Source organism: Anas platyrhynchos, chromosome 16 (genome assembly GCF_047663525.1).
Source record: "Anas platyrhynchos isolate ZD024472 breed Pekin duck chromosome 16, IASCAAS_PekinDuck_T2T, whole genome shotgun sequence".
Lineage (NCBI taxonomy): Eukaryota > Metazoa > Chordata > Aves > Anseriformes > Anatidae > Anas > Anas platyrhynchos.
In genome coordinates this window covers 5,189,092-5,216,404 of record NC_092602.1, presented here as the reverse complement: position 1 = coordinate 5,216,404, position 27,313 = coordinate 5,189,092, and the positions used below count along the sequence as shown (strand labels likewise).

The 27,313-nt window shown below is 63.0% G+C and overlaps 5 protein-coding genes across 10 annotated transcripts; 2 read left to right on the top strand and 3 right to left on the bottom strand.

The window, feature by feature from the left end:
* Window positions 1-168: 168 nt before the first annotated feature.
* LOC106019221 (uncharacterized) lies at window positions 169-2,856 on the bottom strand. Of its 2 annotated transcripts, none has more exons than XM_027469885.3 (8): window positions 2,782-2,856; window positions 2,209-2,394; window positions 1,715-1,895; window positions 1,506-1,617; window positions 1,208-1,293; window positions 809-903; window positions 644-721; window positions 169-476 (listed from the first exon to the last, which is right to left on the bottom strand). In XM_027469885.3, exons 1-8 carry the CDS (start codon window positions 2,831-2,833, stop codon window positions 205-207), a joined length of 1,062 nt encoding a protein of 353 aa, XP_027325686.3. In that variant the 5' UTR covers window positions 2,834-2,856; the 3' UTR covers window positions 169-204. The 2 variants fall into 2 exon arrangements, with proteins under 2 accessions (XP_027325686.3, XP_027325687.3); XM_027469886.3 differs by having other exon boundaries at window positions 1,208-1,290.
* Window positions 2,857-3,425: 569 nt separating this feature from the next.
* On the bottom strand, window positions 3,426-13,558 carry GAL3ST1 (galactose-3-O-sulfotransferase 1). Of its 5 annotated transcripts, none has more exons than XM_072024218.1 (3): window positions 8,780-11,854; window positions 6,188-6,324; window positions 3,426-5,734 (listed from the first exon to the last, which is right to left on the bottom strand). In XM_072024218.1, the coding sequence occupies exons 1-3, from the start codon at window positions 9,110-9,112 to the stop codon at window positions 4,585-4,587; spliced, it is 1,620 nt and encodes a 539-aa protein (XP_071880319.1). In that variant the 5' UTR covers window positions 9,113-11,854; the 3' UTR covers window positions 3,426-4,584. The 5 variants fall into 5 exon arrangements, with proteins under 5 accessions (XP_071880319.1, XP_071880321.1, XP_071880320.1 ...); XM_072024220.1 differs by lacking the exon at window positions 8,780-11,854 and adding an exon at window positions 7,829-8,686; XM_072024219.1 differs by lacking the exon at window positions 8,780-11,854 and adding an exon at window positions 11,883-13,558 and having other exon boundaries at window positions 3,427-5,734.
* Window positions 13,559-13,711: 153 nt separating this feature from the next.
* Window positions 13,712-19,928, bottom strand: PES1 (pescadillo ribosomal biogenesis factor 1). The gene is made up of 15 exons (XM_027470013.3): window positions 19,768-19,928; window positions 19,196-19,275; window positions 18,954-19,107; window positions 18,751-18,860; window positions 18,395-18,566; window positions 18,170-18,259; window positions 17,395-17,511; window positions 17,156-17,233; window positions 16,851-16,940; window positions 16,551-16,681; window positions 16,287-16,412; window positions 15,935-16,119; window positions 15,677-15,822; window positions 14,550-14,717; window positions 13,712-13,928 (listed from the first exon to the last, which is right to left on the bottom strand). Exons 1-15 carry the CDS (start codon window positions 19,789-19,791, stop codon window positions 13,842-13,844), a joined length of 1,758 nt encoding a protein of 585 aa, XP_027325814.1. The 5' UTR covers window positions 19,792-19,928; the 3' UTR covers window positions 13,712-13,841.
* Window positions 19,929-20,086: 158 nt separating this feature from the next.
* Window positions 20,087-23,227, top strand: TCN2 (transcobalamin 2). Its single transcript, XM_027470259.3, has 10 exons — window positions 20,087-20,727; window positions 21,039-21,222; window positions 21,307-21,369; window positions 21,442-21,590; window positions 21,702-21,863; window positions 21,951-22,126; window positions 22,317-22,491; window positions 22,575-22,767; window positions 22,894-23,015; window positions 23,099-23,227. The coding sequence occupies exons 1-10, from the start codon at window positions 20,673-20,675 to the stop codon at window positions 23,158-23,160; spliced, it is 1,341 nt and encodes a 446-aa protein (XP_027326060.2). The 5' UTR covers window positions 20,087-20,672; the 3' UTR covers window positions 23,161-23,227.
* A 138-nt stretch (window positions 23,228-23,365) lies between these two features.
* On the top strand, window positions 23,366-27,207 carry SLC35E4 (solute carrier family 35 member E4). Its single transcript, XM_027470260.3, has 2 exons — window positions 23,366-24,738; window positions 25,683-27,207. Exons 1-2 carry the CDS (start codon window positions 24,144-24,146, stop codon window positions 26,108-26,110), a joined length of 1,023 nt encoding a protein of 340 aa, XP_027326061.3. The 5' UTR covers window positions 23,366-24,143; the 3' UTR covers window positions 26,111-27,207.
* The last annotated feature ends 106 nt before the right edge of the window (window positions 27,208-27,313 follow it).

Sequence of the window (27,313 nt, the reverse complement as noted above, 5' to 3'; positions counted from 1 at the left end):
GACACCCCCAAGCCCCATAGGGCCCAGCCCTCCAGGAGCACCTGGGCACTGCCACCACCTCCCAGGACCCCAATTCCCCTGGGCAGGTCGGTCCCAGCACCAGGATCACGGCACCACCCTGCCCTATCTGGAAACCCCAATCCCTACACCACCCCCAGGAGGAGCAGCTTCACAAAAACACCTTTTATTTCCAAGGAACCCCACTCACACCGAGCTGTGCTCCAGGCTGTGATACTCCGAACCGGGCTCCCCTTCTTTCTCCAGCTCCCTGGGGACCAGGGCACCCACCACGGCCTGCAGCTCCGCCTGGAAGGGACACTGCCGCCTCGGCCGCCGGCGTCTCCGCTGTCCCCTGCGCAGGCGCCACACGGCCAAGCCCATGGCCAGCACGCTCCCCACGAGGGTGGCCGCCACGATGGCGCTGCCCAGCAGGGCCAGCCCGGCCAGCAGCAGCTTCTTCACCGTGCGGCATGGAGCTGGGGGGGGGACAACAGGGTCAGGGGTTGGGCACCGAGGATAGAGATAAGCCACCAAGGCTTCCCTGTCCTGGGTGTCCCCGCTCCTCCCGGGTGGGGAATGGTGAACACAAGATGGTTGGGTTGGTTTGGGGCTAAAAGGGAGAAGTTTGGGGTTGGCTGCTCACCTTCGTACCACGGCACCAGGTCCTGCACCAGAAACGGGCCAAGGGTCTCCCGGTGGAGCATCCCCTCTCCTGGGAACTCTGCGGGTGGACACAGCCCATCGTGCGGCTCCCCTCTGGTCCCAGGGCACCCAAAACCACCCGTCTGCCCCCAGAGAAGGTGCCTACCTGGCTGCTGTCCTGGTGGGGTGTCCCCAGGGGGACACCCGCTGTCACAGCAGTCACACAGGGCGCTCTGGGAAGGGTCCTCTGCGTTGTGCCACCTGGGAGGGAAGGGCGGAGCTGGGGGGTCCTCGGGTCCCCAGCACCCACCCAAGACCCACGTGGTGTTGTGTCCTCCGTCCCTTTGGGTCTTGGGAACCCCAGAGGGGTCTTTCCCAGCTCATCCACAACCAGGGGGACACGTGGGGTGGAAGGGGTGGCATCCAGACCACAGCAGTGCCATGGATGTGTCCCCTGACCCCAGAATGGCACCAGTGGCTTCTGCTCCCAGGGCACCCATGGGTGCTGTGGTCCCTGCCCAGCTCCTGGGTGCCAGCAGGGAGCCCACACGGAGGCAGAGCTCACCTGGCCGCGGTTTCGCTGTAGAAACAGGACCTCAGGATGTGTTTCTTGGTGCCCCACGCTGTCAGCAGGCAGTGCACGTAGACCTGCTGGGACACCATCCGTCCTCACCACCACCTCCGGGCAGCTCACCCTTCCCCTTCCTCCCACCTCCGTGTCCACCCCATGGCTTCAGGGCTCCGTATCTGGGACCAGGAACACCCACAGTGGGACGAGGCCTTGGGGACACCCACGTCACCCCAAGGAGGTGGCCCACCACCAGGAATCTCGCTCCTCAACCTCACCCCAACCCCAACCTCACCTCCTCCTCGGGCCCAGCCTCCAGCACGGGGGGCAGGATGGAGAGCTGGAGGACAGACGCCCCTCTCTGGTGCTGGACAGACACACTGCCCAGATTCGGGCCGTGCAGGCACCTGGGGAGACCCAGGAACAAGTCAGGGACGTTTCCAAGCTGACCCCAGGGCCTCTCCCACCCCACACCAGGAGGTCTGTCAGGCCCCCAGCACCCACCCTTGGCTGTTGACCACCACGTAGGCCCTCCTGGAGTGTCCCGGCCACCCCGAGGCTGTCCCGTAGCACTGGTCCACGTAGATTCTGGGGGAGACACCAGGCCCGAAGTCCACCCTGGCCTCCAGGTGGAGGACAGAACCAGAGCTGAGCACCAGCGGCGTCTTCGTGGCACCAGGATCCCCTGAAGGAGGAAAATGGGATCAGTGCGACGTCCCCGAGCCTGTCCCACCACAGATGGGGACTTAGGACACATCCCGAGCCCATAAGGGGTCTCTGCTCCCACTGCTGTGAGGCAGGAACCTGGTTTTGGAGCCCACCCCCTGCTGTTGGCTGTCACCTTGGCCTGGCTCCAGACCTGCAGCACCTTCCTGGTTCAACCCCAAGGAGCAGAACAGGACCACATCACCCATCAGACTGATAAGAACCCCAAAACCTTCATAATGGGGTCCATCCCAGGGTCTTGCCCCTCCTAACACACAACTCAGAGCACTCACTGTGCAGGAGCCTCAAGGTGAAGTTCATGCTGGGCTCCTCTGAGCAGGGCTGTGCGTGAATCCCACCAGGCACGGTGGCAGCAGCAGGTTCTGGGGACATCACCTTTGTCCCCACACCTGAGGATGTCACTGGGGCCACTGCCACATGGCCAGAAAATGTGGGAGCAGCTGGGGCCGTGGGGGTCCCTGCAGGGAGGAAGAGAGTTAACAGGGGGAGGCTGAGCACGGAGAGGTGGGAACAGCATCCTTGAGGGATGGAGAGGACACCCAGGTCCTCAGATATCTCCAGAGCTCACAGAGGGGAGGTGGGGGCAGCACCAAGTGAAGAACCCCCCAGGAGCACGTCTGGAGCTGCACATGGTGTGGGAGAGCACCACCAGCAGCCAGGGACCCCATGGGTAGCCCTGGAGCCCCATCTAGAGCAGCCCCTAATGGACCTGCAGGGACAGGGAGCTCCCATACCACCTCCCCCAGTAGGACCAGTACCAGCAGGAACAGGAGGCCATCAGGAACCAGCACCATGGGGCACCCACCCCCCACCACGAGCAGCCAGGGGTCCCCAGCCCCACTCACCTGCCACCCCCAGCACAGCCCCACACACCAGCACCCACCAGCACAGCCCCATCCTCAGAGAGCAACAGCTCAGCCCCAGTGTTGGGGGGCATTTAAGAGCAGGTGAGTGCAAATGGGCCCCACCTGGCACTGATTTTTTTTTTTTTTTTTTTCCCTTTTTTGGTTCTCTGTTTTTGTGATCTCTGCAGTAAAACCTTGCTGTAAGCCGTGGGAGATCAGGGAGAGCCCAGCCTGTGCTGTTGGGTGCACACCCGCTGGGGCTTCAGAGGGGATTTGGGGCCCTGGGAAGGGGTGTTTCTCCACAAACACAAACTTTTGTGGTCACGGGGAACCGTGGTGGCTTTTCCCTGCGGTTGTCCCGACCCAGGGATGTCCCAGGAGCAGCCTCTAAACCTCTGCTCCCTGCCCTCCCCGAAGGGCATCTTTGGGACTTGCCCCTTCGGTGACATCCCAGTGCCACCATCCCCAGCCAACAGGGACCTGCCATCACCCCACGCACCCAGGGCCTCCGAGCACCGGGCCGAGGAGCTTTAACGGGTGGCACCGGTGGTGGGGGCAGAGCTGGGGCATCGCCGGGGGGCAGGATCTGTCTCTTGTCCCCATCCCCTTCCCACGGAGAAGAACGAGACCGACGGAGACCAGCTGGACCATTGGTGTATTAAAAACTGCCAAATATACAATCCGATTATCTTACAAAATAGAATTGCTTTTTTTTTTTTTTTCTTTTTTTTTTTTTTTATTGCTTGCATTTACAAACAGAGCAGAACACGAACCACACCGGGGAGTGGCAGGGCCGGGCTCCCTGCTGCTGTCCCGGGCTGGTGACAATCTCCTGTCACCCCTGCAGCCGCACGGTGCCACCTCGGTGCCCGGCCTGGGCCACTCTCAGCTTTACCCGTGCCATTGTCATCCAGCCCGGCCAGGACACCCGAGGGCTCCCCATGATGTGGCTCGTCCCCGTGTCCCACTTGTACCCAGGGCTGGCACCTCTGGGACCCTGCTCCACGCCTGCTCCCCACACCAGTTCTCACCAGACCCCGTGGTCCTCCCGGGATGTCCCCGGTGGGGACTGGCACCACAGGGCCCTCTAACTGGGACAAGAGGGGGCTGGGGGGGGATCTGCTGCCATGGGGTCCTGCATGGACGTGCTGGGGACCGCCGCTGGCACAGGCTGGGGCTTTTGGGGTGGTTTTGTTGCTCTGCAAATTCACGTGTGGATGGTGCTTAGAAACCTGCTGGGGCTTCCTGGGTCTGGGCTGATGGTGTGCCAGGCACCAACAGCCACGGGTGCGCTGAGGACACGTGGCACTCGATGCACCCATGGGCTGGGGGAGCCCCAGCAGCGTGGTGGGCCCCAAAAACTGGGCTGGAGGGAAAGGGGATGGTGAGATCAGCCCCCACTGGGAGTGATGCTCCAGAATACCCGTGCACACCTGGCCCCACGGGTCCCACCACTGCCCGACCCACAGCGCACCTCTGGTGGCGCAGTGGTGGATGTCTATTGCTGTGACAAGGGCACGACGGGGACCTGTCCTTCCCATCCTGCCTCCAGCATTTCCACGTGGCAGGAAGAAGTGGATCCTGTTGGGAAAGACCCCCAAACCCCCCCAATCCTTGAAGCCCTTGCTGCTGGCAGCAGTGGCCTCTGAGCTGGGTCCCCACGTCCCCTCCGTCACTCTTGGGTGCCCAGGGTTGGGAGCACCTCTGGGAGCCACCGTTTGGTTCTGCTCATGCCCAACCCAAAGACAGGTGACGGAAGGAAAACGCGAGCCCCTGGCTCTCCCACAGGGCGTCCACCTTCTCCTACCACTTGAGGAAGTCCCGCACCCAGCTCCACAGCTTGGTGATCCACAGGTTGACCCCGAGGTCCGTCAGGTACTGGATCTCGGGCGTCAGCATCTTGCGGCACAGCTTCTGGTGCTTCTTGTTGATCTTCTTCTTCAAGTTGTAGCCCAGGATGGACTTCTCCCCGAGCGGCTGCCACGGCTGCATGGAGGACTCCTGGATGGCGCTGGCATCCACGGCGTGCCCCCCGTCGATGCAGATGCTCTTCATCTTCTCGTTCTCCTGCTGCAGCTCGGCCACGTCCTTGGCCATCCGCTCCCTCCCATAGGCCTCCACCTTCCGCCAGAAGGTGGCATTAAAATAACGGTAGAGTTTGGCGTCGATGAGGTTCCAAGAAGTCGCCTTCTCGTAGAGCTCAGGTGTCAGCCGGGAGATGGTGGAGCCCTTGCGAGCGTTGAGCTTGAAGTAGAGGATGTCCTCCAGCTGCCAGCACAGCAGGTCCTTCAGCAGCACCAGGGACTCGTCAAAATACTCCAGCAGCATGACCAGGTGGAAGCGCTGATCTATCTCCTGGATGTGCTGCTCCACCAGCGGGCTGTCGGCGTTCATGTTGTTGTCATAGCCCAAGTCGAAGAAGAGGAGGTTTTGGAGGTAGTGCGCGTTGAACCCGTTCGGGTCGTAGTAATGCCAGGGGTCCCGCAAGAACTCAGCCAGCTTGTCCTCCCCCGGCAGCTTCCAGGTGAGGGGGATGACGCGCCCGAAGTAGTGGAAAGAGGACTCGAAGAGGTAGGCAGGGTCCCGCAGCACCGTCACGAAGGTGGTGTCCGCCGGCAGGAGCTTGCGCACCTCCTGGTAGTGGAAGCGCATGTGGTTGCAGATGATGTTGAAGCACATGCCCGGCCGGTAGTGCTGCACCTGGCTCCTCTCGAAGTAGGAGGGGTAGTAGAAGTCGTTGCGGCCGTTGGGGAAGGCGAATTTGAGGCGGTGCTTCTCTCCGAAGCGGAAGAGGATGTTGAGGATGGTGCTGCTGGCCGTCTTGTGCGTCTTCATGAACATGATGTCCAGCTTGGGCCGGCAGCCTCCTCCCGAAGGGCTGCGTGTGCCGTTGGCCACTGCCCGCCCCTTGGCTTGGGTCGGGGAGGAGGAGCAGGAGTAGGGGATGGGGATCCTGGTGGGGAGGAGAGAGAGGACAGCGTGGTGAGGTGGGTAGAGAGGGAAAGAAGCGCGTGGTATCACCATACAGGCTGAGGGCTGTCAGAGGAGCGAGCGTAACAAATAATCCCTGTGCTATCTGAGATGCCTGAAGCCGGTAACAGATGCCCCAGCGCTGAGTGACATTGGACGACCCCAGGGAAGATGCAGCTCTGATCCTCGTTAACACCGCGGGATGGCAATGTGGGACACCAGGAGACAGAAAGCAACTTAAATACCCGCACGCGGAGCTGTTTTATAATAATAGCAAAGATTATTAAAAGCAGAGATTAATGCTCCCCATGGTCACAGGGATGGGGCCAGGTGTGGCCCTTGAGGACGGTGACATCTCAGAGCAAGGCCACCAGAGCCTGTAAAGCCCCCAGGAACAGTTCTGCCCAGGTGACAGAGGGATTTGTGTGATACTCACTCCGTCAGGCTGACTTGCAGCGGGGGCACAGCGTAGGAGTAGAGCAGCAGCATGAAGCTGGTCAGGAGGGTCCCCAGGACGAGTCCCTTGCACATGGACCTCCAGGGCTTCCCATGGTGCTGCAGCATCGTGGTCACCTGCGAGGAGCAGAAGGGACAGCTGTCAGCAACGCGGGTGGTGAAGGACAGGGAGAATGCGGAACAAAGACCACGTGAGACAAATTTCAAGCAAATAAGGCTCAGGGAGCACTGCAGGGGGATTTTAGGTGATGTGGGAGGGGAGAACCGGTGCCAGGCATGTCCTGGGCGGTGAGGGAGTCATGGCCAGGGTGCCGCAGCGCTGCCCACACCGCGTCGCTCTTGCCCATGCTGCAAAAACCAAAAGCAATTTCCTTGCAAAAAGCCCAACTTGAAGAGCTGGGGTGGCAGAAGGGGCGTCTCCGCCACCCACACCCAGCAGACGCCCGGCCGTGGGGCACCGCAGCGCCGAGGAGCTGTGGCACCGCTGCAGGTCCCACCGGGTGCGGATCCGTCCCACGTCACCCACCCCACACAGCCCCACCAGCAGCGGGCGGCTCTGCGTGACCACACACACGTGCACAAACACACACGTGCACGAAGGAGGGCACATGCACACAGCCATCCCTGCACAGGCTTACACACACACAGAGGTGTGCACATAACTACAGGGGCACCCCCACCTCCCCACACGCGTGCACAGGGACACAGGCACCCCTGTGCACATTTATGTGTGTGCACACACACAGGGCACGCAGCTCTGCGCATTATGTGTGCACACACACCTCTGCACGCTCACATTCCCATGTGCACACAAGGACATGGACACACGTGTGCACGCTGATGCACGCACACGTATCCAGCTGTACACACTCGTGCACACACATGCACGGGGCACAGATGAGTGCACACACATCCGTGCCTCCTCATGCACAAGGACACAGGCAGCCACACCCCCCCGTGAACGCTCGTGCACGCCGACGTGAGGACAAGGACACGCACACATCCGTGCACACGCGTACAGAAACGCACGTCCATTTAGGGGCTCGCACATCCATGCACACTCATGCATGCACACGCAGGGACACAGCCACCTGCACATTCCATGCGTGTGCACGCACACAGGGGCACATATTTGCACATTAGGCATGCACACACCACACAAGGACACAGCCAAACAGCTCTGCGCACTCACGCACATGCACAGGCAAGGACACAGCCGTACGTGCACGCAGTTCATACGGACAAGGACACCGGCATCCGCACGCCCCTGTGCACATTTTGCCTGCAGACCCATGGATGAGGACACACTCACACACACGTGCACACACTCACACACAGCCCCGCGAGTCCCCGCAGCACCTACACCACCGCCACGCCGTGCCCCACGTCCGCTCGCCAAGCCGGGAGCTGCCCCGGCGCCGCATTGCAGCAGGGCTGTCCTCCCCCCAGGACACACGGACGTGCCCCCGCGGGGACCAGCGGACGAGCTGCCCGCACGCCTTGCCCTGCCTCCTGGCACCCTTCTGGCCGCCAGCCATCCTTGGCACCCTTCAGCCGCCCCGCGGTGCCGTGCAGAGCATGAAAACCCCGCAGCCTGGCGGGTGCAGCCAGCAGCACAGACCTCCCGGGGATTTCGCAGAGGAAAACCATGCGGAAAAACTACCGGGCCCCCGCCGGCGTCTCGCCCTGCTGTGCACGAAGCCTTCCCGCGGCGCTGGTCTCCGTCCTCCACCTGCATCTCTCCTGCCCCGGCCCGGCGGAGGGCAGCGAGCCACGCCGCAGCTGAGATTTCCATCTTGATGAATAATGGATGGAAAATGTAACCGGACGCTGGGCACGGCTCGCCCTCGCCGACCCCAGGCGAGCTCAGCCTCCGCTCTGCGGGCTTTCCGAGCGGCAGAAATGACGGCGAGAGCATGGCTGAGCTGCCCCCAGCATCTCCGTGGCTGCCAGCGCCCGGCCCCACTGGCAGGGATGCCGAGGGGATGCTGAGCTCCACCCGGGCTGGCTCCGGCGGGGTGTTTCTTGCAAACAGTTCCCAGCCCAGTTACTCTATTGACTTTGCCTTAAGTGAGTGGCTTAATTATTAATAGCTCAGCAGGAGAAATGCTAAGGTGGAGGCTTTGTCCTGGGGCTCCCAGCGGAGCAGGGCAGCCGCTGGCGCCGGCCCTCGCCCAGCCACTTGAAAGCCCCAGCCGGAGCCGGTGGTCACGGCCACAGCGTGAGGACATGGCCCCATGCTATATCCCCATGGCCCTGCATCCCCCCAGGTCCAACACTCCCCTATGGCAGCCCTCTCCTGCGTTTTTCCTTACAGGCACCGACCCCTTTCCAGCCCGAATTTAAGGAACCAGGCACAGGGCACCCTCCCAGCCCCCCGTGGCTCTGGCTCAGGCTCTCTTCATCCCGTGCCAATGCCCGCTGTGGGCACGCTGCTCCGTGCGTGCTCACCCCATCCCCCTCGCCCCGGCATCTTATCCCGTGGGTGCTGGTGCCCACATGCCCCTTGCATCCTGAAATCCCCCTGTGCTGGCCCCCATGGCCCTCCCAGCCCCCCACCAGCCCCCATCACCTCTTCCTTTGCTCCGGCTGCTCCCCGCAGACCGTCCCTCTCCTCTCCTCGGCTTGCTGGGGCGTGGGGCGTGGGGGGCGATGCTGCTCCGACATGGAACAGGCTCTCCCAAAGCAGCCCCCAGCCGCTTCCCACCCTCCCTAAGCCATCGCCCAAAATTCGGCCCCAGCGCACCCGCCTGGGCGGGGAGGGCGAAGCCGAATGTGGCTGAGCTCCTCTCCCAGCGCTGCCGGCTCGAGGCGCGGAGCGAGGTGCTGCCGGGGCTCCCGCTGCCACCCGAGCGGCCGCAAAGGCTCCGTCTCTCCACCCACCGAGGGAGCACAGAGGGCTCATTCACCCCGCTGCCGCCCCGCGCGCACAACAACGGGGCCGTTTGTCTCCATCTGCGCCACGGCCATCAACGGGGACATTGTGGCCCAGCGCCCCGGCTCGCTGCAGCCAGAGCCGGCTCTGCCCCGGCCCGGCCTGGCGCTGCCACCCGGCACCCCCGGCTGAGCGGGGCCGGGGGGCTCTGGGGCTCCTTGGGGTGCTGGAGGAGTGGAAACTCCCTGCCCCGTAAGTGCCAAGGGGAAGTTGAACGCAGCCAGGGAGTGCCGGTGGTGCTCGCTCAGCTGTTTTATGGACCCCAGGATGCAAGGACGGTGGCCATCCCTTCTCGGGGATGTCCCCTTCCTGCCGTGGCCTCGTGGGATGAGCTTTTCCCTACGGGGAGCAGCTTCAGGCTGTTTTCTTTTCTCTCTCAGAAAAAGAGAGAGAAAAAGCCCCAGGCTCCATCCTCCCCTTCCCCTGCTGCCCGCTGTATCTCGACAGCTTTTATAGCTGTATGACAGCAGTGCCTGTGCTCCTCACCCTTCGGCACATCACTGCTGCTGCTCACCCATGAGAAAGAGGTGGGTACCCAGGAGGGCACCCCAGGGACCCCAAAGGGAACCGGGGTCTCTCTCACTCGCTGGGACACAAGGGTTTTGTTTGGTGGGAGCCAGCTTTGCTTTGCCACCAGCACCCGTGGCACTGCGTGCCCCATGGCTCCTTTGTTCCGCAGCAGCGGCAGCAGAGCCGCGAGGAAGCTGGTGAACGCCGTTTCCTTCCCACATCACCCCACTGCTGGCCACAGAAGGGGCCATTGTGTGTCTGTGCAGCCCTGGCTCCTTCCCACCACCCTAGCAGCAGCTCTGCTATAACCGTGGGGCACCCACAGGCATGCCCGCTGCCAGGCCCAGCACCTGGATGTGTTTGGGTCTCCCAGCGAGGGAGGACAGACAGGAGGATGAAGCGAAGCTGTTGCCCCATTGCAGTCACTTCAATATACCCAGGAAAAAGAAAAACTGGAATGGTCTCCATCACTGCAGGAAGAGGGACCATGCAGCTCATGCTGTCCCCAATGTCACAGGATAAGAAAACCTGTGTAGGCAACCTCAGTATGGTCAAAATGAAACCCTGAGCCTATGTCAGCCATCCCAGGCTCTCCATGAACAGAGGAAAGCAATGGGCACATCCACAGGTGGCTTGAGATGGCACAGCCTTCACCACGACTAGGGGCAGGGTGTCCCCGTAAAAAACCTCTTGAGATGGTCGAGCCTTCTCCAGGGCAAAAGAATGTGCCTTGGGGAGGCAGAGGATGCTGCACTCCCTGCCCAGATGGGGACAGGACCCTGCCACAAGCTGGTTACGGGGAGAGAGCAGCCCGGAGCAGTTCCTCTGACTTCTCCCTGGCCGCCCCATGCCGCAGAACCGCCTGCAGGGACTGCGGGGACCGTGCCAGGTCGGTGGCACCACCGAGCTCTCAGCTGACGCACCGCTGAGCCTAGCCCTGGCTGGATTTGTGCCAGTGATTTCTCGCCCATCTCTTCACCTGTCCCTGAGGCACATCTGTCGCAATGAGCAGTCTGCGTGAAGCAAGCACGACACTGGATTAAGTCACACACACCTGGCTCTGGATGAATTGCCTTCCCATCCTTGTCCCCGATGTCCCCCAACATGGATAGGCCCCAACTGCACTGTGCCAGAGCCACTGTCTGGGCTGGGACTCAGCCAGGGCAAGGAGCCCTGTTCCTTGCAAGCTCCCTCCCCTTCTCTGAAGCTCTCTGATCTCCAGCCCAGCACCTTTCATCCTGCCAGTTTCTCATTTTTTGGAGGGCAGGATGGTGCTTTGCAGTGGTTCCAGTCAGAAGAGGACCACAGCACCCAGCAGCTGCAGCCAGGACATGGTAGCCTGGCCCCAGCAGTGGTGCCCAGTCCCACCAGCAAAGAGGTGCTCATGGCCTTGGGATGGGACTGAAATAAACCCTGCGTGTGTGACACCCCAGGCAGCCCAGGGGTGGTTAACCCCAAATCTCAAGAGCCAAACTCAAAGCACGAGACCGTGTCAGAAGCCTCCTGAGAAACACCTCCACGATTCGAGTGGGTGAGAATTCTCTTTTAAGAATTTCACCAAGTCCACCCCAAACCAAAAACCTCCTGCTAGTGACAGCTGAGTGGGAAGGGGCACCCGTGGGTGCTGACTCGCCTCGCCAAGGACCGCAGCTCCAGGAGGGCTTTACCCCCAGCATGGGGTGCTCTTGTCCCCGTCACCTACCCAGGAGAAACTCCTGGGGAAGCACCCACCCGAGTGGGGAACAAGAGAGGTTTCCAGCTGAACGTGGGCACTGTGCCGATGTCACCTACCAGGGGCCATGTCACACGAGCAGGGCACACCCATCCTGTCATGGGGAGCGCCAGGCCTCAGTTCCTTTGGACAAAAGTTACTCAGGCTTGGAGGAACTTATTATGCCCTTATTGCCCCATTTGTGAAAGCCGTGGGGAAATTGTAGCGTTATGGGGAGTTATGGAGGGGGAAATGGAGGCTTGAGATGGCGATGCGAATGGCGGAGCAGCAGCAGGGCTCTGCCACGTTGCAGCATGCCATGGCTGTCTTATTTGCCACACCTGAAACCCCGCTGCTGCCCCGGAGCAAGGATCTTCCACAAAAACCCCACGAGATGACACAACTTCCATGAGGCACGCTCCCCTAAACCCTCCTCAACCCTCACAGCTACACATTCAAACCTCCAAACTAAACAAACAAACAAAAAAAGAGTTAAAAAAAAACCAAACCACCACAAACCTTACAGGAAAATGAGCTCCTCCTCCCCCTGTCCCCAGGTTGCCGCCTCCTCACCACCTCCCACCCCGAGCTGAGGCACCACGGGGCCGGGGTGGCAGCCATGTTAGGCTTCAGGGCTCCGCACAGGCCTCGGGGAGGGAAGACGGGGGGGGAGGTTGTGTTCTGAGGAAAAAAATGTTGGGATGTGGGTTTAGAAGAGAGGTAGAGATGTACAGATGGAGTGGGATAACACAGTTGTTGTTGATGAATCCTCTCCCAAGAGGAATCCTCTCCCAAGATATGCATGGTGGTGGCCATGGCCCCTCTAGATTTTCCATACATTTTCTATATATTTTCCATATATTGCTTTAATTTAGTGATTAACCCCAGTGTAACTTCCTCTTCCCCAAGGTCACCATAACTGCTAGCACCACCAAGGAGGTGCAGGAGCCCTTGGGGCTGCTGGAAGGGCAGTTGGGAGCTCCTGCTGCCTAGACGTGTCCCTACAGCATGGCCACCAGTGCGGGGTTTAAACTTCTTGACAATCCTTGGAGAACATCTTGTCCAAACGGCCTTCTCCAACAGGGCCATCCAGAGCAGGGGGCCCACGTCCAGGCTGCTTTTGAAGATCTCTCAGGAGGGAGCAACTTGTGCAGGGCTCTGATACCCTCACCGCACAGCAGTGCTGGTATTCAGAGGGAACCTCCTGTGCTCCTGCTGGTGCCCGCTGCCTCCTGTGCTGGCACTAGGCACCACTGGAGAGAGCCTGGCTCTGTCCCCTCTGCAGCCTTTAAGCTAAAAGAGGGTAGATTTAGATGAGATATTTGCAAGAAATTCCTCATGATGAGGGTGCTGAGGCACTGGAACAGGTTGCCCAGAGAAGCTGTGGGTGCCCCATCCCTGTAGTGTTCAAGGCCAGGTTGGACGGGGCTTTGAGCAACCTGGTCTAGTGGGAGGTGTCCCTGCCCCTGGCAGGAGTTGGAATGAGATGATCTTTAAGGCTGCTTCCAACCCAAACCATCCCATGTTTCTGTGATTTGATGCTGAGCAGTTCTTTGAACACACCAGCTGCTGAATCAATGCTTGTAAGACATTTGCAACAGGGAACAGAGGAACAGGGATTTTTCAGAAAAGGTCATGTCCTTTTAATGCCCAGTTGGTGTACTCTGTGTTACGTTGTTGTTGTTGAAACCTGATTTGGGTCTTCAGCTGGGAAATCAGGAAGCATACTGGATCATGGATCTTCTGTTGCAGCACACGAAAGTAAGGTAGCAGAAGGAAAGGTTCTTCCATGAGCACATCCTTCAGTGCTCTGCTAAGGCAGAAGATGCAAAAAAAAGGGACTGGGCGCTTCTTGTGTAACCATTGGCAGAAGAGTGATTTTGTGGTTTGTGTTTGAAATGTTTGTAAATGAAAAGAAAGCATCAGAGTCTCACAGTATGTCCTAGAGAGTAACAGACTATTAGAGAGCGTCCTGGCGAGTCAGAACATCCCAGGACTCAAGGCGAGAGTCCCCCATAAATATCATTGCTAGCAGCACCCACAGGCGCTGCCGTGAGCTCCAGGCAGGTGGGCAGGGACTTTTTGCACATCCCAGAGCTGTGGACATGCAAAATGAACAATGCTGAAGAGAGATGCAAGAGCCCAGAGCACGCCTTGTCCTCCTCTTCCTCAGGCAACCCTTGCTGCCCCGGGGCTGAGGAAGCAGAAGTAGCACCAGCACAAAGAGGACACCTCTCATGTCATGCCTGCGACACCAATCCCCCAGCACAGGCAGTGCTGCCGACATGTACAAACCCAGCATCTGTGTGGAGCGAGCCAGCCCGGGGAAAGGCACAGCAGGAGCTGCATTTACAGACAGGGAATGTTTTAATTTACAATTTCTGTCCCAAGAGCAAAGCTGAGGGTTTTTCACCCAAACACTACGGTCTCTGCAGCACACAGCCAGTCCAGCCCCTGGTGCAGGGGGCCAATGCCCCATCACGCTCTCCGCGCCTTCTTGTTTTTCTTCTTTTCTTCTTTGATGGCATCGTCGTGGGCTTTCCTCTTTGCAGCAAGTTTGTTCACCTGCAGAGAAAGCCCCCCAGACCCACAGTCAGGTCAGTCTGCCAGCACCGAGAGCTGCGCCACCCTCAGACCCACCAAACCCATTCTGCTCCCAGGGGATGGAGAGGAGCAGTGGCACCTCCCGAGTTTTACTTGCTGAGCTCATGCTTTGACCCTGAGGGAGAACAGGGAGACTCTGCCCTGTTAGGGTTGAGCGCCTGCAAGCCTGATAACCCCAGGCACGAGGCTTGTACAGCCTGAGCCCAGCACACCTGTGGTCTATGTCCTCACCACCTCCTCAGGTACAGGGAGGAAGAGTAAGGAGAAGAGCTGGAAATCCCCAAGTGGCAGCAGTGTTTGTAGGCCTGATGAACATGGGACCAGCCTGTGACAACACAGGCTCAGCCCTGAAGAGCAGCTTCAGCTCTGCCCACACTTGCAGCAGTGCAGGGAGCTGCGTGAGGCACAGCTATGGGTGAAGCTCCCTCCTGCAACCAGAGCTGGGGAAGCACAAGGTTGTCAGAGGCTGCTCCCTCCCCACGCGATGGGGACAGGACAGGATTTAGCAATTCAGAGCTGCAAGCCAATTTGGTAAGACCTAAGCGTAGGGCTCCTTGTCTCAGGGCATCCCTATCCTCATACCTCTCGGATTTTGCGTTTCTTGCCAAACATGATCTTCTTGTAGAGGTACTTCTCCTTCTTCTTCATCATCATGATGGCCAGGCGCTTCTCCTCGTTTTGCTGTTCCTGCTCCAGGCGTTTCTTGTCCTCCAGCCGCACCTTGCCAGCGGTCACCTTCACAGGAAGCGCCTGCAGGGAGCCAAGAGCTCAGGACCCTGCGTGCTGGGTGCCCACAGACGTTTCAACAGACAGCGGGACCAAGAATGCCCTCTGCAAGCTTGCAGAAGACACCAAGCTGAGGGATGCACTTGGTACACCAGAAGGATGACACCCAAAGGGACGTGGACAAGCTTGAGAAATGCACTGATGGAAACCTCCTGAGGTTCAATGAGTTCAAGTGCAAGGAGCTGCACCTGGGCTGGGGCAATCCCAGACTTGAGGATGGACTGGGAGAGGAACTCATTGAGGATGAATGGATGTGGGGCTGTTTGAGCAGGTCCAGAGGAGGGCCATGGAAATAGGAGAGGGCTGGAGCACCTCTCCTATGAGGAAAGGCTGAGAGAAGTAGGGGTGTTCAGCCTAAAGAGAAGGCTCCAGGGAGACCTCATTGTGGCCTTTCAGAACTTAAAGGGAGCTTAAAAAAAAATATAAAAAATACTTTTTACACAGGCAGACAGTGATAGGACAAGGGGAAAGGGTTCTAAATTCAGAGAAGATTTAGATTAGAGGTTAGGAGGAAACTCTTCCCTCACAGGGCGGAGGGGCACTGGCACAGGTTGCCCAGAGAAGCTGAGGATGCCCCATCCCTGCAGTTGGTCAAGGCCAAGTTGGACGTGGCCCTGGGCAGCCTGGTCTGGTTGGTGGCATCGCCGCCCTTGGCAGGGGAGCTGAAACTGGATGTTTTTAAGATCCCTTCCAACAGAAGCCATTCTAGGATTTCCACTCAGCAGGTGCTGAGTGTGAGCAGGAGCTACAGCCCATTAGCAAGGGCTCAGGACCCAGGGGCTGCTGCAGGAGCAGCTCGGCCACAGCAGTCCCAGAGCAGGGACTTGGCTGGGACACGCTGCAGCGAGCTGAGCCCTGGCAGGGAGGGCACTCACAAAGGCTGCCCTCTCCTGGAGCTCCCGTCCCGCTGCCAGGCACCTCACCTTGTTGCTCTGAGTCTTCTGCTCTTCCATCTTCTTCAATTTCATCTCCTCTTCCTTTTCAGACTCTTCCTCTTCCTCCTCCTCTTCGTTATCGTTGTCATCCTCCTCCTCCTCCTCTTCCTCCTCGTCCTCCTCACTCTCTTCACCTACAGAGAAACCACTGCTATCAGCTGGGAGCGCGCTGACACTGCAGAGCTCTGCCCAAGCAGCAGCGCTGCCTGGTTCCCCTCCTCTTCAGCCCCAGGAGCTGAGCATCACCTGGGTCCTCGCCCCGCTGCATGGCCAGCAGTTTCAGCTTCTCCGGAGGGATGTAGTCTCCCTCCTGCTCCGTCACGAAGGGCGAGAGGTGTGGGGGCAGCAACACACCAGGGAAATAATCAGCTACAGGGAGGCACAGCTTCGCATTGACCGAGTCAAAAACCCACTGAGGCTGCAGGTAATACCTGCGGGACAGAGCCGGGGGTCAGAACGCGTCCTCCTGCCCCAGGCTCTGGAGCCCAGGGGGCTGCAGGACTGCAGCAGAGCAGGATGTGAGGAGACAAGAGCGTGGGACAGCTCGGGACAGCCATTAGCCCTGGTGGCCACGCTGGGGACAAGTGACTTGCCTCACCTGCCCACAACCTGCTGCTCCACCCGGGGTCTGTCGACAATCTGGTGTGTGATGGAGGGGTCGCTCACGTCGTAGGTGGCACCGATGCACATGGATTTGTCCCAGGACACTTGGCCACCAAAGCACCTGCCAGCCAAATACACCGAGCGGTCACACCGGAGAGGCCCCTCAGGGTCACCTCACCCGTGGGACACGAGGCAGATCGGCCTCAGCAGTCCCACTGGAAGGGAACGGGGAAGGTCGGGCTGCTGATGAAGGAAGTACCGGATGATGAAGGCCAGCGGCTCCCGAGGAACCTCCCTGTTGAGGAAGAAGCGCAGCCCTTCAAACAGCTTTTTGTGTTTCTCCAGGGCCTCTTGCTCCTTCCTCCTCGCGTCCATCTGCTCAGCGGTCTCCTGCTCAGAGCAAAGCATTCAGCTTCTTCCCTGCCAAGCCCCTCACCGCATGGGGGGCTCCTGGGTGCTGCCCCCATCCTCCTGCCTGTCCCCCCACTCCCACACTGCACAGCCCCAGCCTTCGCCCAGCCATGAGACATGCTGCAGAGCCACCCCGCCAGGCTCTTACCCCCTCCACAGGGAACTCATCCATCTCCACCTCGTCCTCCTGGGCTGGTGCCACCACGCGCACCAGGCTGGCGCTCAGAGCCGACAGTTTCTGCAGCAGGAGACCGAGAAGACGTAAGAGGCAGGCTCGCAGAGGAAATCCCCCGAGGGCAGGCACCGATTGCCTCCTCCGGCCAGCCCAAAGGGGCGATCAGGCTCTGCTCCTCAGTCCCTGCACCACGAGTTCTCCACACCAGGAGGGGTCAACGTGAACACCAAGGCCACACAGGTCCTAACGCTGACCCTGGTGGCAGCAGCGTCCCTCACCTCCAGGTAGCTCTCCGAATCCATGGCGTACTCCTTGCCCTCTGCAGGCTTTAATTCCACCTCCGCCTGGCCATCGATCTGAGGAGAAACAAAGATGGGGAGACAGCTCCCAGGCCTGGAGAGCCCAAACATCCTCTGCTCCAGCCCTTCCACCACCCACACAGGTCCTGCCGGGGCTCTGCTCCCTGCGGCAAGTGCTGCCACCAGCCTGGTGCCCCCGGGGCAGGCAGCAGCCTCACCTTGGGTGGATAATGCAGGTTGAGCGAGTGGTAGAGGCGAAAGTTGACGAAGCCCAGCAAGGTGGTGTAGAACTCGGTGAAGGTGGCCATCACGCGGTAATCCACATCCGTGGGGTGCTGCGGGCAGGCAGGGAAGGTGAGAAAATGAGGATGAAGGACCGGATCCCCTCATCAGGTGCAGGGCCCCGGTCTTCCAGCACCAGCTTGGGGCACGAAGCTGCTGCGCTGCTCACTCGCCCCCACTCTGGCCCCATCTGCAGATGGAGGAAGGTCCTGCCCTCTTCACAGCCAGGTCTAGAGATTTCTGCCCACCTCCAGACACTGGACAGGGACAGCTCTTTGGGCTGCATCACCCTCAGCTCCCGCAGAGCCCCTCTGGGATGACTGTGCCATGAGCATGCTGCCTCGCCGCCCTGGCAAAGAGGGCGCGGGGTCCGACGTGCTTTGGCACCTCCAGATGAGGTAACTACCAGCTAATCTTTAATAAGGGTAAAATAATTGATAAAAGGAGGAGTGTAACAGCTTGGGAGACCGGTATGGCCAGGCACCATGGCCACGGTCACTGCCATCCCTGATGGAAAGGGGCTACGTCCCCATAGGGCTGCCAAACCAAACCTCGTGGATTCCACCACAGGCACTGCCCGATTTGTCCCCCTAGCACGAGAAGGAGGAGATGTAGAGGGAGGAGATGTCCCTGCCACCCTTCCCCAGCCCCAGGGAAGGAAACAGCAAAGCAGCAGCAGCAGCACAGGTCCTGCTGTGCCCCAGTACTCACATCGTGGGCGAAAGCGTAAGGGGTGATCCAGGTGACGGGCTGCCCCAGCACCTCCGCCTGGTAGTAGATGCCCTTGATGGAGAGGAAGACCTGGCAGGGAGCAGAGCAAGGGATGAAGGCCAGGGGTGTCCCCTGCTTCTCATCAGCCTTCCCCGGGGCAGCAGGGGGGTGTGAGGAAGCATCGGGGACAGCCCTGCAGGACTCATCCCTCGCTGGGGAACCCACCTTGCGCAGGGAGCGGGACGCCACGACGTAGTTGAGGAACTCGACGGCCAGGCGCCGACAGAGCTGGATGGTCTGAACGTGGCACTTGCCCGTGCGGGGGAAAGTGGAGAAGAGGAAGCACATGGAGAGGGCATCGTCCAGGTCCCGCAGCGCATCTACAAAGGTTGGGTACCTGCGGCCGGGCAGGAGGGGGAAAGTGGCATCACAGCCAGCCCCAAAGCCACCAGAAACCAGCCGGGACTGCACCAAGTGGCGGAGACCTCGCTTGAGAAAGGGAACGGGCTCTCACAGCCACCTTGGGGTGCCCTCAGTTGATTTCTGCTGAGGAAAATCCCCCCCCAGTGAGCCGGGCTCACCTCTCCTTCACGATGTGGTCGAGCTTGTAGCTGGGCTTGTTGTCCTTCAGCCGCTCCGCCGTGCCCCACTCGCTCTTCCCGTACGCCTTCCGCAGCTTGCGGACGAAGATCTGCGGGCAAAGAGGGGGAGCTGAGCACCGGGAAGGGGGGCCAAAACACCACGTACCCCCCCTCCCAAAAGGGCCCTCGGGCAGGGCAGGCACCTTGTACTCCCGAAACTTATTGACGATGGGCTCGTGGAGGAGAAACTTGATGTCCTTGAGGAGATAGAAGGTCCTGGGGGCCGTGGAGCCCTTGTTCACCTTCTTCTTGTGCCTGGGCTCGTGCGGGTAGATCCCCTTCAGGATGCAGAGGCGCCTGCGGGGGGGGGATCAGGGGCTGTGAAGCCAGGTCCCAGCTTGGTTTAACCCACAGCCAGAGCCCCCCCCGGCCCCGCACCACGCACCTGAAGTCGGCCAGGCTGAGCTGCAGCTTCTTCCGCGCCCTGTTGCGGGTGATGTAGTTGGTGGCCGAGCCCCGCTCGTACTGGGGGGGGGGGGGAGAAGAAAGATGTCACAGCAGTGTCATGGGAGGGGGGCACCGGGACATGGCTGGGAAATGGGGGTGGGGATGGAGAAAGGGGGAAAAGGGGGGGAAACGGGGGGATGAGGGGGAACCGGGGGGGTGGGGGGGAACTGGGGGGAGTGGGGGGGAACCGGGGGGGGTGGAGGCAGGGGGGAAAAGGGGAGAACCGGGGGAAAAGGGGGGGGGGAGCCCGGGGAACCGGGGCAGGATGAAGAAAGGAACCTAGGGGTAACCGGGGACCGGACCGAGGTAGGGGGGCTCTATGGGAAATAAGGGGGAACCGAAGCCGGGGGGGGCGAACCGGGGACGGAGACCGGGACCGGGATCGGGTCCGGGGGAGCCCCGGGACCGGGACCGGGACCGGGACCGGGACCAGCCCCCGGTGCGTCCCGTCCCGTCCCGTCCCGGTCCCGGTCCCGGTCCCGGTCCTGTCCCCTGTCCCCCCCCCGGTACCTTTCTCTTCTCCAGCCCCCCCATGGCTCCGCCGCCTCCCTCGTGGTGCCGCCGCTCCGCAAGCCCCGGGCTGCCCCCCCCCTGCCTGTGCGGGGCCGCTGCGCCCCCGGCCCGGCCGCGGGATGCGGGGTACGGGGGGGGGGGGTGCGGGGTGCAAGGGGGTTGTGAGGGGCTGGGGGGGGTCCGGGGGGCTCGGGGGGCTCCGGGGGGAACGGCTCGGGGCAGGCACGGCACGGGCAGCCCGGGGGGAGGAGGGGAAAGGGGCGGGGGAAATGGGGAGGGGCGGGCAGCGGGGGTGGGGCGGGATGGGGATGGGGGTGGGGATGGGTTGGGAACCGGGGGGGCACCCGGGGGGACACCGGGGGGGCACTGGGGCACGGCCGGGATGGGGCTGGGGCTGGGGTGGCACCGGGAGTGACACCGGGACCGACACCGGGAGTGACACCGGGAGTGGCACCGGCACCGGGGTGGCACCGGGACCAACATCAGCACGGGCACCGGGACTGTGCCCGGGATAGGCACCGGGGCTGACACCGGAACCGACACCGTCACCGGGAGTGACACCGGGAGTGACACCGGGACTGACACCGGGACTGACACCGGCACCGGGGCTGCTCCGGGCTGGGCACCGGGGTGGCACCGGGACCAACATCAGCACAGGCACCGGGACTGACACCGACACCGACACCGATAACAACCCCCCCCGGACCCTCCTCCCGCCCCCCCCCCGCCCCGTTCCGCCCCCTCGGTCCCCGTCCCCGCCCCGTGTCCTCCCGGTGCCGCCCGGTGCCGGCCGCCCCCCGCCTGCCGCTGCCCGGGGCGCGTCGCCCTGCGCGTCCTGCCCCGCTCCACACCCGGCTCCGGGCAAAGTCCCCCCCCCGCAGCCCTGCCGGGCCCCCGCCGCGATGTGGCTGCTCCTCGTCCTGCTGCCGGTGGCCGCGCTCCCCGCCCGGGGCTGCCGTGAGTAAAACGGGGACCCCCGGCTGGACACGGGGACCCTCCCCTTTTCCACAGGTTGGGTTGCGGGTGGCACCGGGTTGGGTTGGGGGTGGCACCGGGCTGGGCCCCCCCTTTTCCCATCTCCTTTGGCTTTGCCTCCTTCCCGGCTCTTCGGTGACTTTTGGGGGCGCACAGTGGGGTGGGGGTGTCCCGGTGGGGAGTGTGTCCCTATGGCCACGCTGCGTCCCCCGGAAAGGATGGAGATGGGTTGGGGGCTCGCAGCTGTCGCTGCTGCCATCCTCATGCCTTGGGGGTCCCCCCAATGGGGACAGGGGCACCGGAGGAGGCGGCGGTGAGGGTGCTGAGCGCACGGCTGCTGGGGCTGGCGGAGAAGCCGGGGCTGGACGCTGACCCCGGTGTCTACGTGGGTCTGCGCCTCGCCGGGGACCACGACCTGCACGCCGAGCGGCGCTACCTGGAGCGCCTGCAGGATGCCTTCCAGGGACGCTACGGCCGGTAGGTCCCCTGAGACCCCCGTGTGTCACAAGGGGACGTTCGCTGACCCCCTTTCTGGTCCCATTTGTGCTGAATCCCTTGCAGGAGCCTGGATTCGGACAGCCACTCGTCCCATGGTCATCGCCACCGGAATGCCAAGCACAGCAAGTAGGTGGTGGGGTTGGGGACGGGGACAACGTGGGTCCCTCTGCTCCCCAACACTGACCCCGCTGCTTGCAGGGACACCAGAGCAGCAGCGCAGTGGCCGGAGACGGGGCGGCTGGCACTGTACCTGCTGGGGCTGCGAGCCTCCTGCCCCCCGCCAGACCCCAGTCCCCAGCGCTTCCTGGTGACGTGGCTCAAGTACTACCTGGAGAAGGACTGGGCAGGTGCGGATGGCCCCGCAGGGTGGTCCCGGTGGTCACCCAGCTGGGTGCTGGCATCCCTGGCTCTGGCAGGGCCACCAGCTGGCCCTGGTGACAGTGGTGCCCCTTCCCCAGGTTCCCGACGGCACGGCCACCCCCTCACCAGTTACTACCAGTATAGCCTGGGCGTGCTGGCGCTGTGTGTCCACGGCAAGCGGGTGCGTGAGGAGGTGATCCAGCGGCTGCTGGTGGCCGAGCAGCACCGGCGATTCCGGCACGCAGGCAGCAGTGCCGTGGGTAAGGGGCCGTGGGACCCTTGGGGACCTAGGAGGACACACCGGGGTGGGTGTGCGGCACCCAGGGTGACACGGGGCATCCCCGCAGACACGGAGGCAGTGGTGGCACTGGCCTTTGCCTGCCTGGAGCGGGAGCAGCTCGTCAGGTCCAGGCTGGCGGCGGAGCTGCGGGTAGCCGTGCGTGGCATCAGGGCAAGGTTTGTGGAGGCGCAGAGTGAGAACGGCCTCATCGGCAACATCTTCAGCACCCCCTTGGCCATGCAGGTGGGCGCGGGTGCAGGTGCATGTGCGAGCTCAGGAGCATGGGTGCCTGCGGGCAGGTGCAGGGTGCAGGTGTGGGTGCAGGTCTATGGCACCACGGCAGCACCGTGCCCACGGGACCGTGCCCTGACCCACTCCTCCCCTCGCTTTGAGCCTGAGCCCTGCCCTGAGCCCTTCCTCCCTCTCCTCCCAGGTCTTCATCGCCACCGACAAGTGCAGGACGCATGCGGCGTACGGCCGGGCCATGGCTGCGCTGCTGCAGCGCCTGGACGCCTTCACCAGCGCCGCGGCCATGGCCCAGGCACTGCCTGTGCTGCACGGCCGCAGCTACCTGGACATCGCCTCCATGCAGTGCAAGGAGGAGCCTGGTAGGAGCCGGGGACAAGGTGGGGACAAGGGGGCTGGCACCGGGCTGGCACTGATGCCACCGTGGTGGCTGTCCTTGTCACAGACACGCTGAAGCCCCTCGCCATTGATCCGCTGCCCGTGGGGCCGGGGAACATGATGGTGCGGCTGGTGGTGGAGTGCCCGGTGGCACAGTGCCCCCAGCACCTGCTCTACGACCTCCCGGTGCCCGTGCCCACCGGCGCCTCCCTCCTGGACCTGCTCGGGGCAGCCCCAGCGCAGGGACCCCAAAATTTCACGTGCGTAGCCCCCATGTGCCAAGGGGGGACACAGACCCTGGCAGGGGGCTGCCACCCTGTCCCCTCCTGCTGCATCTCTTGGCACCCTTGAGACCCCGAGGCCCCTCACTCCCCTCTGCCCCCCAGGTTTGAGACCCAGGACACCCCCCAGGGCCCCTTCCTGACCTCGGTGCTGGGCCTGGCAGCGCAGCCGCAGGAGCGGCACTACTGGCAGCTGCTGGGCGGCCTCGGCAGCAGCCTGCAGATGGGTGAGTGAGTGCCTGGGGGGGTTGTGGGGTTGTGACTGTCTTCCTGACCACACCGCCACCCCGGCCGCTGCCTCTCTCCGCAGGCGTTGCCGACTACAGACCGGAGGACGGGGAGACTGTCATCCTGCGCCTGAGCAAGTGGTAGGCGGGGGGGGGGGACCCCGCTGCTGCCCCAACTGATGGGGGCGATGACAATGAAACTCTGCAGCATCCCCCGGGCTGTGCTGTGCTTTCTCTGTGCGCCGGCGAGGGTGAGGATGGGGTCAGTGGGATGGGCGCACCCGGGCTCCCTGCTTGGGCACCGGCAGCTCCTCGGTGTTGTCCCCTGCTCTGGTGGCTGACAGCCCCTGTTTTTGGGGTGCGCGGTGCCCCCGAGGGTGCTTGTGGGGCAGCCTGAAGCCGTGAGCAGCGGGACAAGGCACGAGCAGGGAGAGTCCCCTCTATGCACCTCCTGATTTTAGCAGCTGGGGGTGACAACATCACCCCCCACCTCAGGGGCTGGGGGCAATGGCATTGGTGGGGACCGCGGTGGCCCCAACGCGAGGACTGCTGCCAGGGTATTTCCATCTGAAACGTGCGTGGAAACCCCGTGAGATTTAATCCCCTCCTAAAACGAGACCAGGGCGGGGGCAGCTGGCGGGGAGCGGTGCCAGGGCAGGCGGTGCGCTGGGCGGGGATGCCGGTGCCCGTGCCAGGCCCGGCGAGCGATGGCGCCCGCCCCGGCGTGAGTCAGCCGGGGACACTGACGCAGCCCCGCCGTCACCATGGAGGCCGCCCGTGCTCCCACCGCCTCCGGTCCTCCGGCTGCAGGCGGCTCCGGGGGGGAACACGCAGCCGCTGCCGCCGGTTCCCGGCTCGGTTCCCGGCTCGCCGTGCCGCTCCTCCAGTTTTCCGCAGGCCCGCACTGCCGGCCGCGGTGACGTGCGGCGGCCCGGTGGGGAGGAGCCTCGCCGCCTTCGCTCCCCGCCATCAAACTTTCCTCTCTCCTTGGTGCCGGCGCCGCTTGCACATGGCACCCCGCGGCTGACCCCTCCGTGGGCCCACCCTGGGCAGGTGACGCCGACGCCGACGCCGGGAGGAGCCGGGGACGCCGCACGCACCGGCACGGCCGGCGTGGCAGCGGTGCCCATGTGCCCGCGGTGCCCCGGCGGTGATGAAGCAGCGATGACGGCCGCCGGCGGGACCCTCCAGCCCCGCAGACCTGAGCCGGGGTGGCAGCTGTCCGGGCCGCCTCTGTCGCTGGCCCTCACCGTGCTGGCCTGGCTGGGCACCGGCACTGCCCTGGCCGGCCTCAACAAATGGATTTTCGCCGCCCACGGCTTCCGCTACCCGCTGCTGCTGTCGTCCCTGCACATGCTGGCGGCAGTGGCGCTGGGGTACCCGCTGGGGTGGGCACGGGGCCCGCTGCCATCCGTCCGTCCCCGGGCCAGGATCTACCTGCTGAGCCTCACCTTCTGCGGCAGCGTGGCCCTGGGCAACCTGGGGCTGAGCCTGGTGCCGCTGGACGCGGCGCAAGCAGTGCACGCCACCGCCCCGCTCGCCACCCTGCTGCTGTCGGCGCTGCTGCGGGGCCGCCGGCACCACCCGCTGCAGTACGCGGCCATGGGGCCCGTCTGCGCCGGGGCCGCCTGCAGCATCGCCGGTGGCGTCCACTTCCACCAGCCCGGCGGCTGCGTCCTCCTCGCCGCCACCGTCCTGCGTGCCCTCAAGTCGCTGCAGCAGAGTAAGTGCCGCCCGCGCGCCCCCGGGGTGTCCCCGTGCTGGTGGCAGTGCTGCGCCCAGGAGGTGCCACCAGCACCATGACCATTGGGGTGCTCTGGTCCCCTCTGCCACCCTCGATACCGGTGTCACCGCTGCTTCGGAGGCTGGGGATGTCCCTGTCACTGTCCCCTGCCCTGGCCTGGTGACACCGAGGTGTCCGCTCACCCCAGTGTCACCACCCTGTCCCTGCTGCCACCCCAGTGCCACCCTCAGCCCCTGGCTTCCTGCCCTGGGGGCTGTCCCGCGATCCTGGCCCGAGGTGACCCTGGTTTGTTGGCAAGGAGCAAACACATTGGTGTCCCCGCGGTGGCACACTGGCCAGCTCCAGAGACACTGCGGGGTGGTGGCAGTGCCTTTGGCTGGCACAGAGGCACACACACTGCTCCCCTCTGTCCCTGTCCCCTCCCTATGGGGTGGCCGGGTCCGCATCCCCTACAAATCCCCCTGCCGAGTGGCATCGTCCCTGTGCACTGAGTGGCATTGTCCCCACACAGGGCCCCTGGGTGCTGTGGGAGCAGCGGGGCCACCCGGGCCGCGATGTCCTTGGCAGCAGCAGAGAGGAGCCGTCTGGCCCCGAGCTCACTTGTTTTTCGGCTGGGAAGGGAGCGTTTCCTCCGCCGCGGCGGCCGGAGCCTGTGACTCACGCAGGCACCGCAGGGTCGGGCACTGGCGTCAGGATGAGCGCTGGGCACGTGCTGTGACGTCCCTGTGGTCCCCGGGCTGGGGGGCACCCCAGGACCCTGCGAACTGCCTCAGCAGGGCCAGGAGCAGCCCCTTTTTCCCCCGTCCCCACAGATGGGGCTGCTCCCCACATCCCTCTTTGCTGTGATTTTTGGGATTTCTTTCGGGATTTCTTTCAGCACTGGGTGGGGAGCTCCCGCTGACTGTCCCCCCCCCTGTCCCCAGGCCTGCTGCTGCAGGAGGACCGGCTGGACGCTGTCTCCCTCCTCTGCCTCACCGCCCTGCCCAGCTTCTGGCTCCTTTTTGGGGCGGCCGTGGCGCTGGAGGTGGCCCCGGCCTGGGAAGGCGTCCTGCGCTACGACGGCTCCCTCTGGGGCTGCGTCCTGCTCAGCTGCCTTGGCTCCGTCCTCTACAACCTGGCCAGCTTCTGCGTCCTCTCCCTCACCTCCGCCCTCACCATCCACCTCCTGGGCAACCTCACCGTGGTGGGCAACCTCCTGCTCTCCCGCCTGCTCTTCGGCAGCCACCTGAGCGGGCTCAGCTACCTGGGCATCGGGCTGACGCTGGCTGGGATGTTCATGTACCACCAGCCGCAGCTCGTCGCGAGGCGCTGGGCAGCGTGGCCGGGCCGTGCCCCCCACAGGAGCGAATAGGGCTGGGGTGGCCACGGGGACGGCGGAGAGCACTGGGCACAGCCCTGTGCGTGTGTGCCAGTGGGCACGGCCCTGCGTGCACACGTATGTGCTGGTGTGCGTGGCACGGTGCACGTGTGTGCGTGCTGTATGTGTGGCTCTGTGTGCACATCTATTGGTGTGCATGGTACTGGGCACGCATACACCTGCTGCTGCTCAGAGCACTGTATGCACGTGTGTGTGCACAGCTCTGTGTGTGTACGTGTGTGCCGGTGTGCACAGGCCCTTTGTGCACGCGTGTGCTGGTGTGCACGGCTCTGCACGCACACATTTCTGCCGGCGCGCACGGTCACGTGCAGACCGAAGTGCTGGTGTGCAGAGCTCTGGGTGTGCACGTGTGCGCCGCAGTGCGCAGAGTCTGTGTGTGCAAGGGGGTGTCTGTGTGCGTGGGGAAAGTGCGTGCAGGTGTGCAAAGGCTCTGCAAGAGTGAGTGGATCTCTGGCGTGTGTGCAGGGAGCACATGAGTGTTGGTGCACAAAGGCTCTGTGTGTGCAAGCAGGTCTCACACATGTAGGCGTGTGTGTGCCGGTGTGCACAGGCTCTGCACGTGTGAGTGGCTCTCTCTGCACGGCTCTGTGCATGGGGCACGTGTGTGTCGGTGTGTACAGCCACGGGGGGCACAAGTGCACGTGCAGAGCCTTGTGCGTGTGTGTGTGTGCACAGCCTCCGTGTGCAAGCACCTCTCCGTGCACAGCAGATGTGTGTGTGTGTGTGCACGTGTGTGTGCATCACTACTGAGCTCTGCTGGGTGGAGTAAGCCCGGTGCACGCTTGGGGCACGTGCACGCACGCCTCGTGCCCCCTGCACGAGGGACGGAGCGCGCCGGACCCTCGTGGTGCTGCGTGGTGGCGCGGTGCCGGTGTCCCCAGCGGGCGTTACGCTCCTCCAGGGCTCACCGACCTCTGACAGGGCAGTGGCACAGCACGTGCAAAGCACGTGAGCGCCAGCCCAGCTGCGTGCACACCGGCCACGGCTGCACACCCGCAGGTGCTCTGCCATAGGAGCGTGGCCTGGCTCTGGTGGCACTCGTCCTGAAATAAAGCTCTATTTTTGTTGTACTCCTACCGTGGCTTCTGTGGTGACTTCGCACCTGGAACCGGCTGGGCACCCCAGCTCCCAGGGGACGCTGTGCCCACGGGCTTCACCCTGCCCCTGGGGGCTGAG

Excerpts from the sequence above, each read along its gene's own strand:
- LOC106019221 (XM_027469885.3), bottom strand. The coding sequence starts at position 2,833 with ATGGGGCTGTGCTGGTGGGTGCTGGTGTGTGGGGCTGTGCTGGGGGTG. Across the intron at positions 2,395-2,781 it reads GGCTGTGCTGGGGGTGGCAG|GGACCCCCACGGCCCCAGCT; the intron begins GTGAGTGGGGCT and ends TCCTCCCTGCAG. Across the intron at positions 477-643 it reads CCTGGTGCCGTGGTACGAAG|CTCCATGCCGCACGGTGAAG; the intron begins GTGAGCAGCCAA and ends TCCCCCCCCCAG.
- GAL3ST1 (XM_072024218.1), bottom strand. The coding sequence starts at position 9,112 with ATGAGCCCTCTGTGCTCCCTCGGTGGGTGGAGAGACGGAGCCTTTGCG. Across the intron at positions 6,325-8,779 it reads CAGCCGGAGCAAAGGAAGAG|GTGACCACGATGCTGCAGCA; the intron begins GTGATGGGGGCT and ends TGCTCCTCGCAG. Across the intron at positions 5,735-6,187 it reads CTGCAAGTCAGCCTGACGGA|GATCCCCATCCCCTACTCCT; the intron begins GTGAGTATCACA and ends CCTCCCCACCAG.
- PES1 (XM_027470013.3), bottom strand. The coding sequence starts at position 19,791 with ATGGGGGGGCTGGAGAAGAGAAAG. Across the intron at positions 16,941-17,155 it reads ATTCGGAGAGCTACCTGGAG|AAACTGTCGGCTCTGAGCGC; the intron begins GTGAGGGACGCT and ends CTCCTGCTGCAG. Across the intron at positions 16,413-16,550 it reads CCGCTGGCCTTCATCATCCG|GTGCTTTGGTGGCCAAGTGT; the intron begins GTACTTCCTTCA and ends TTTGGCTGGCAG.
- TCN2 (XM_027470259.3), top strand. The coding sequence starts at position 20,673 with ATGTGGCTGCTCCTCGTCCTGCTGCCGGTGGCCGCGCTCCCCGCCCGG. Across the intron at positions 21,591-21,701 it reads CCTGGAGAAGGACTGGGCAG|GTTCCCGACGGCACGGCCAC; the intron begins GTGCGGATGGCC and ends CCCCTTCCCCAG. Across the intron at positions 22,492-22,574 it reads GCAGTGCAAGGAGGAGCCTG|ACACGCTGAAGCCCCTCGCC; the intron begins GTAGGAGCCGGG and ends TCCTTGTCACAG.
- SLC35E4 (XM_027470260.3), top strand. The coding sequence starts at position 24,144 with ATGTGCCCGCGGTGCCCCGGCGGTGATGAAGCAGCGATGACGGCCGCC. Across the intron at positions 24,739-25,682 it reads CCTCAAGTCGCTGCAGCAGA|GCCTGCTGCTGCAGGAGGAC; the intron begins GTAAGTGCCGCC and ends CCCTGTCCCCAG.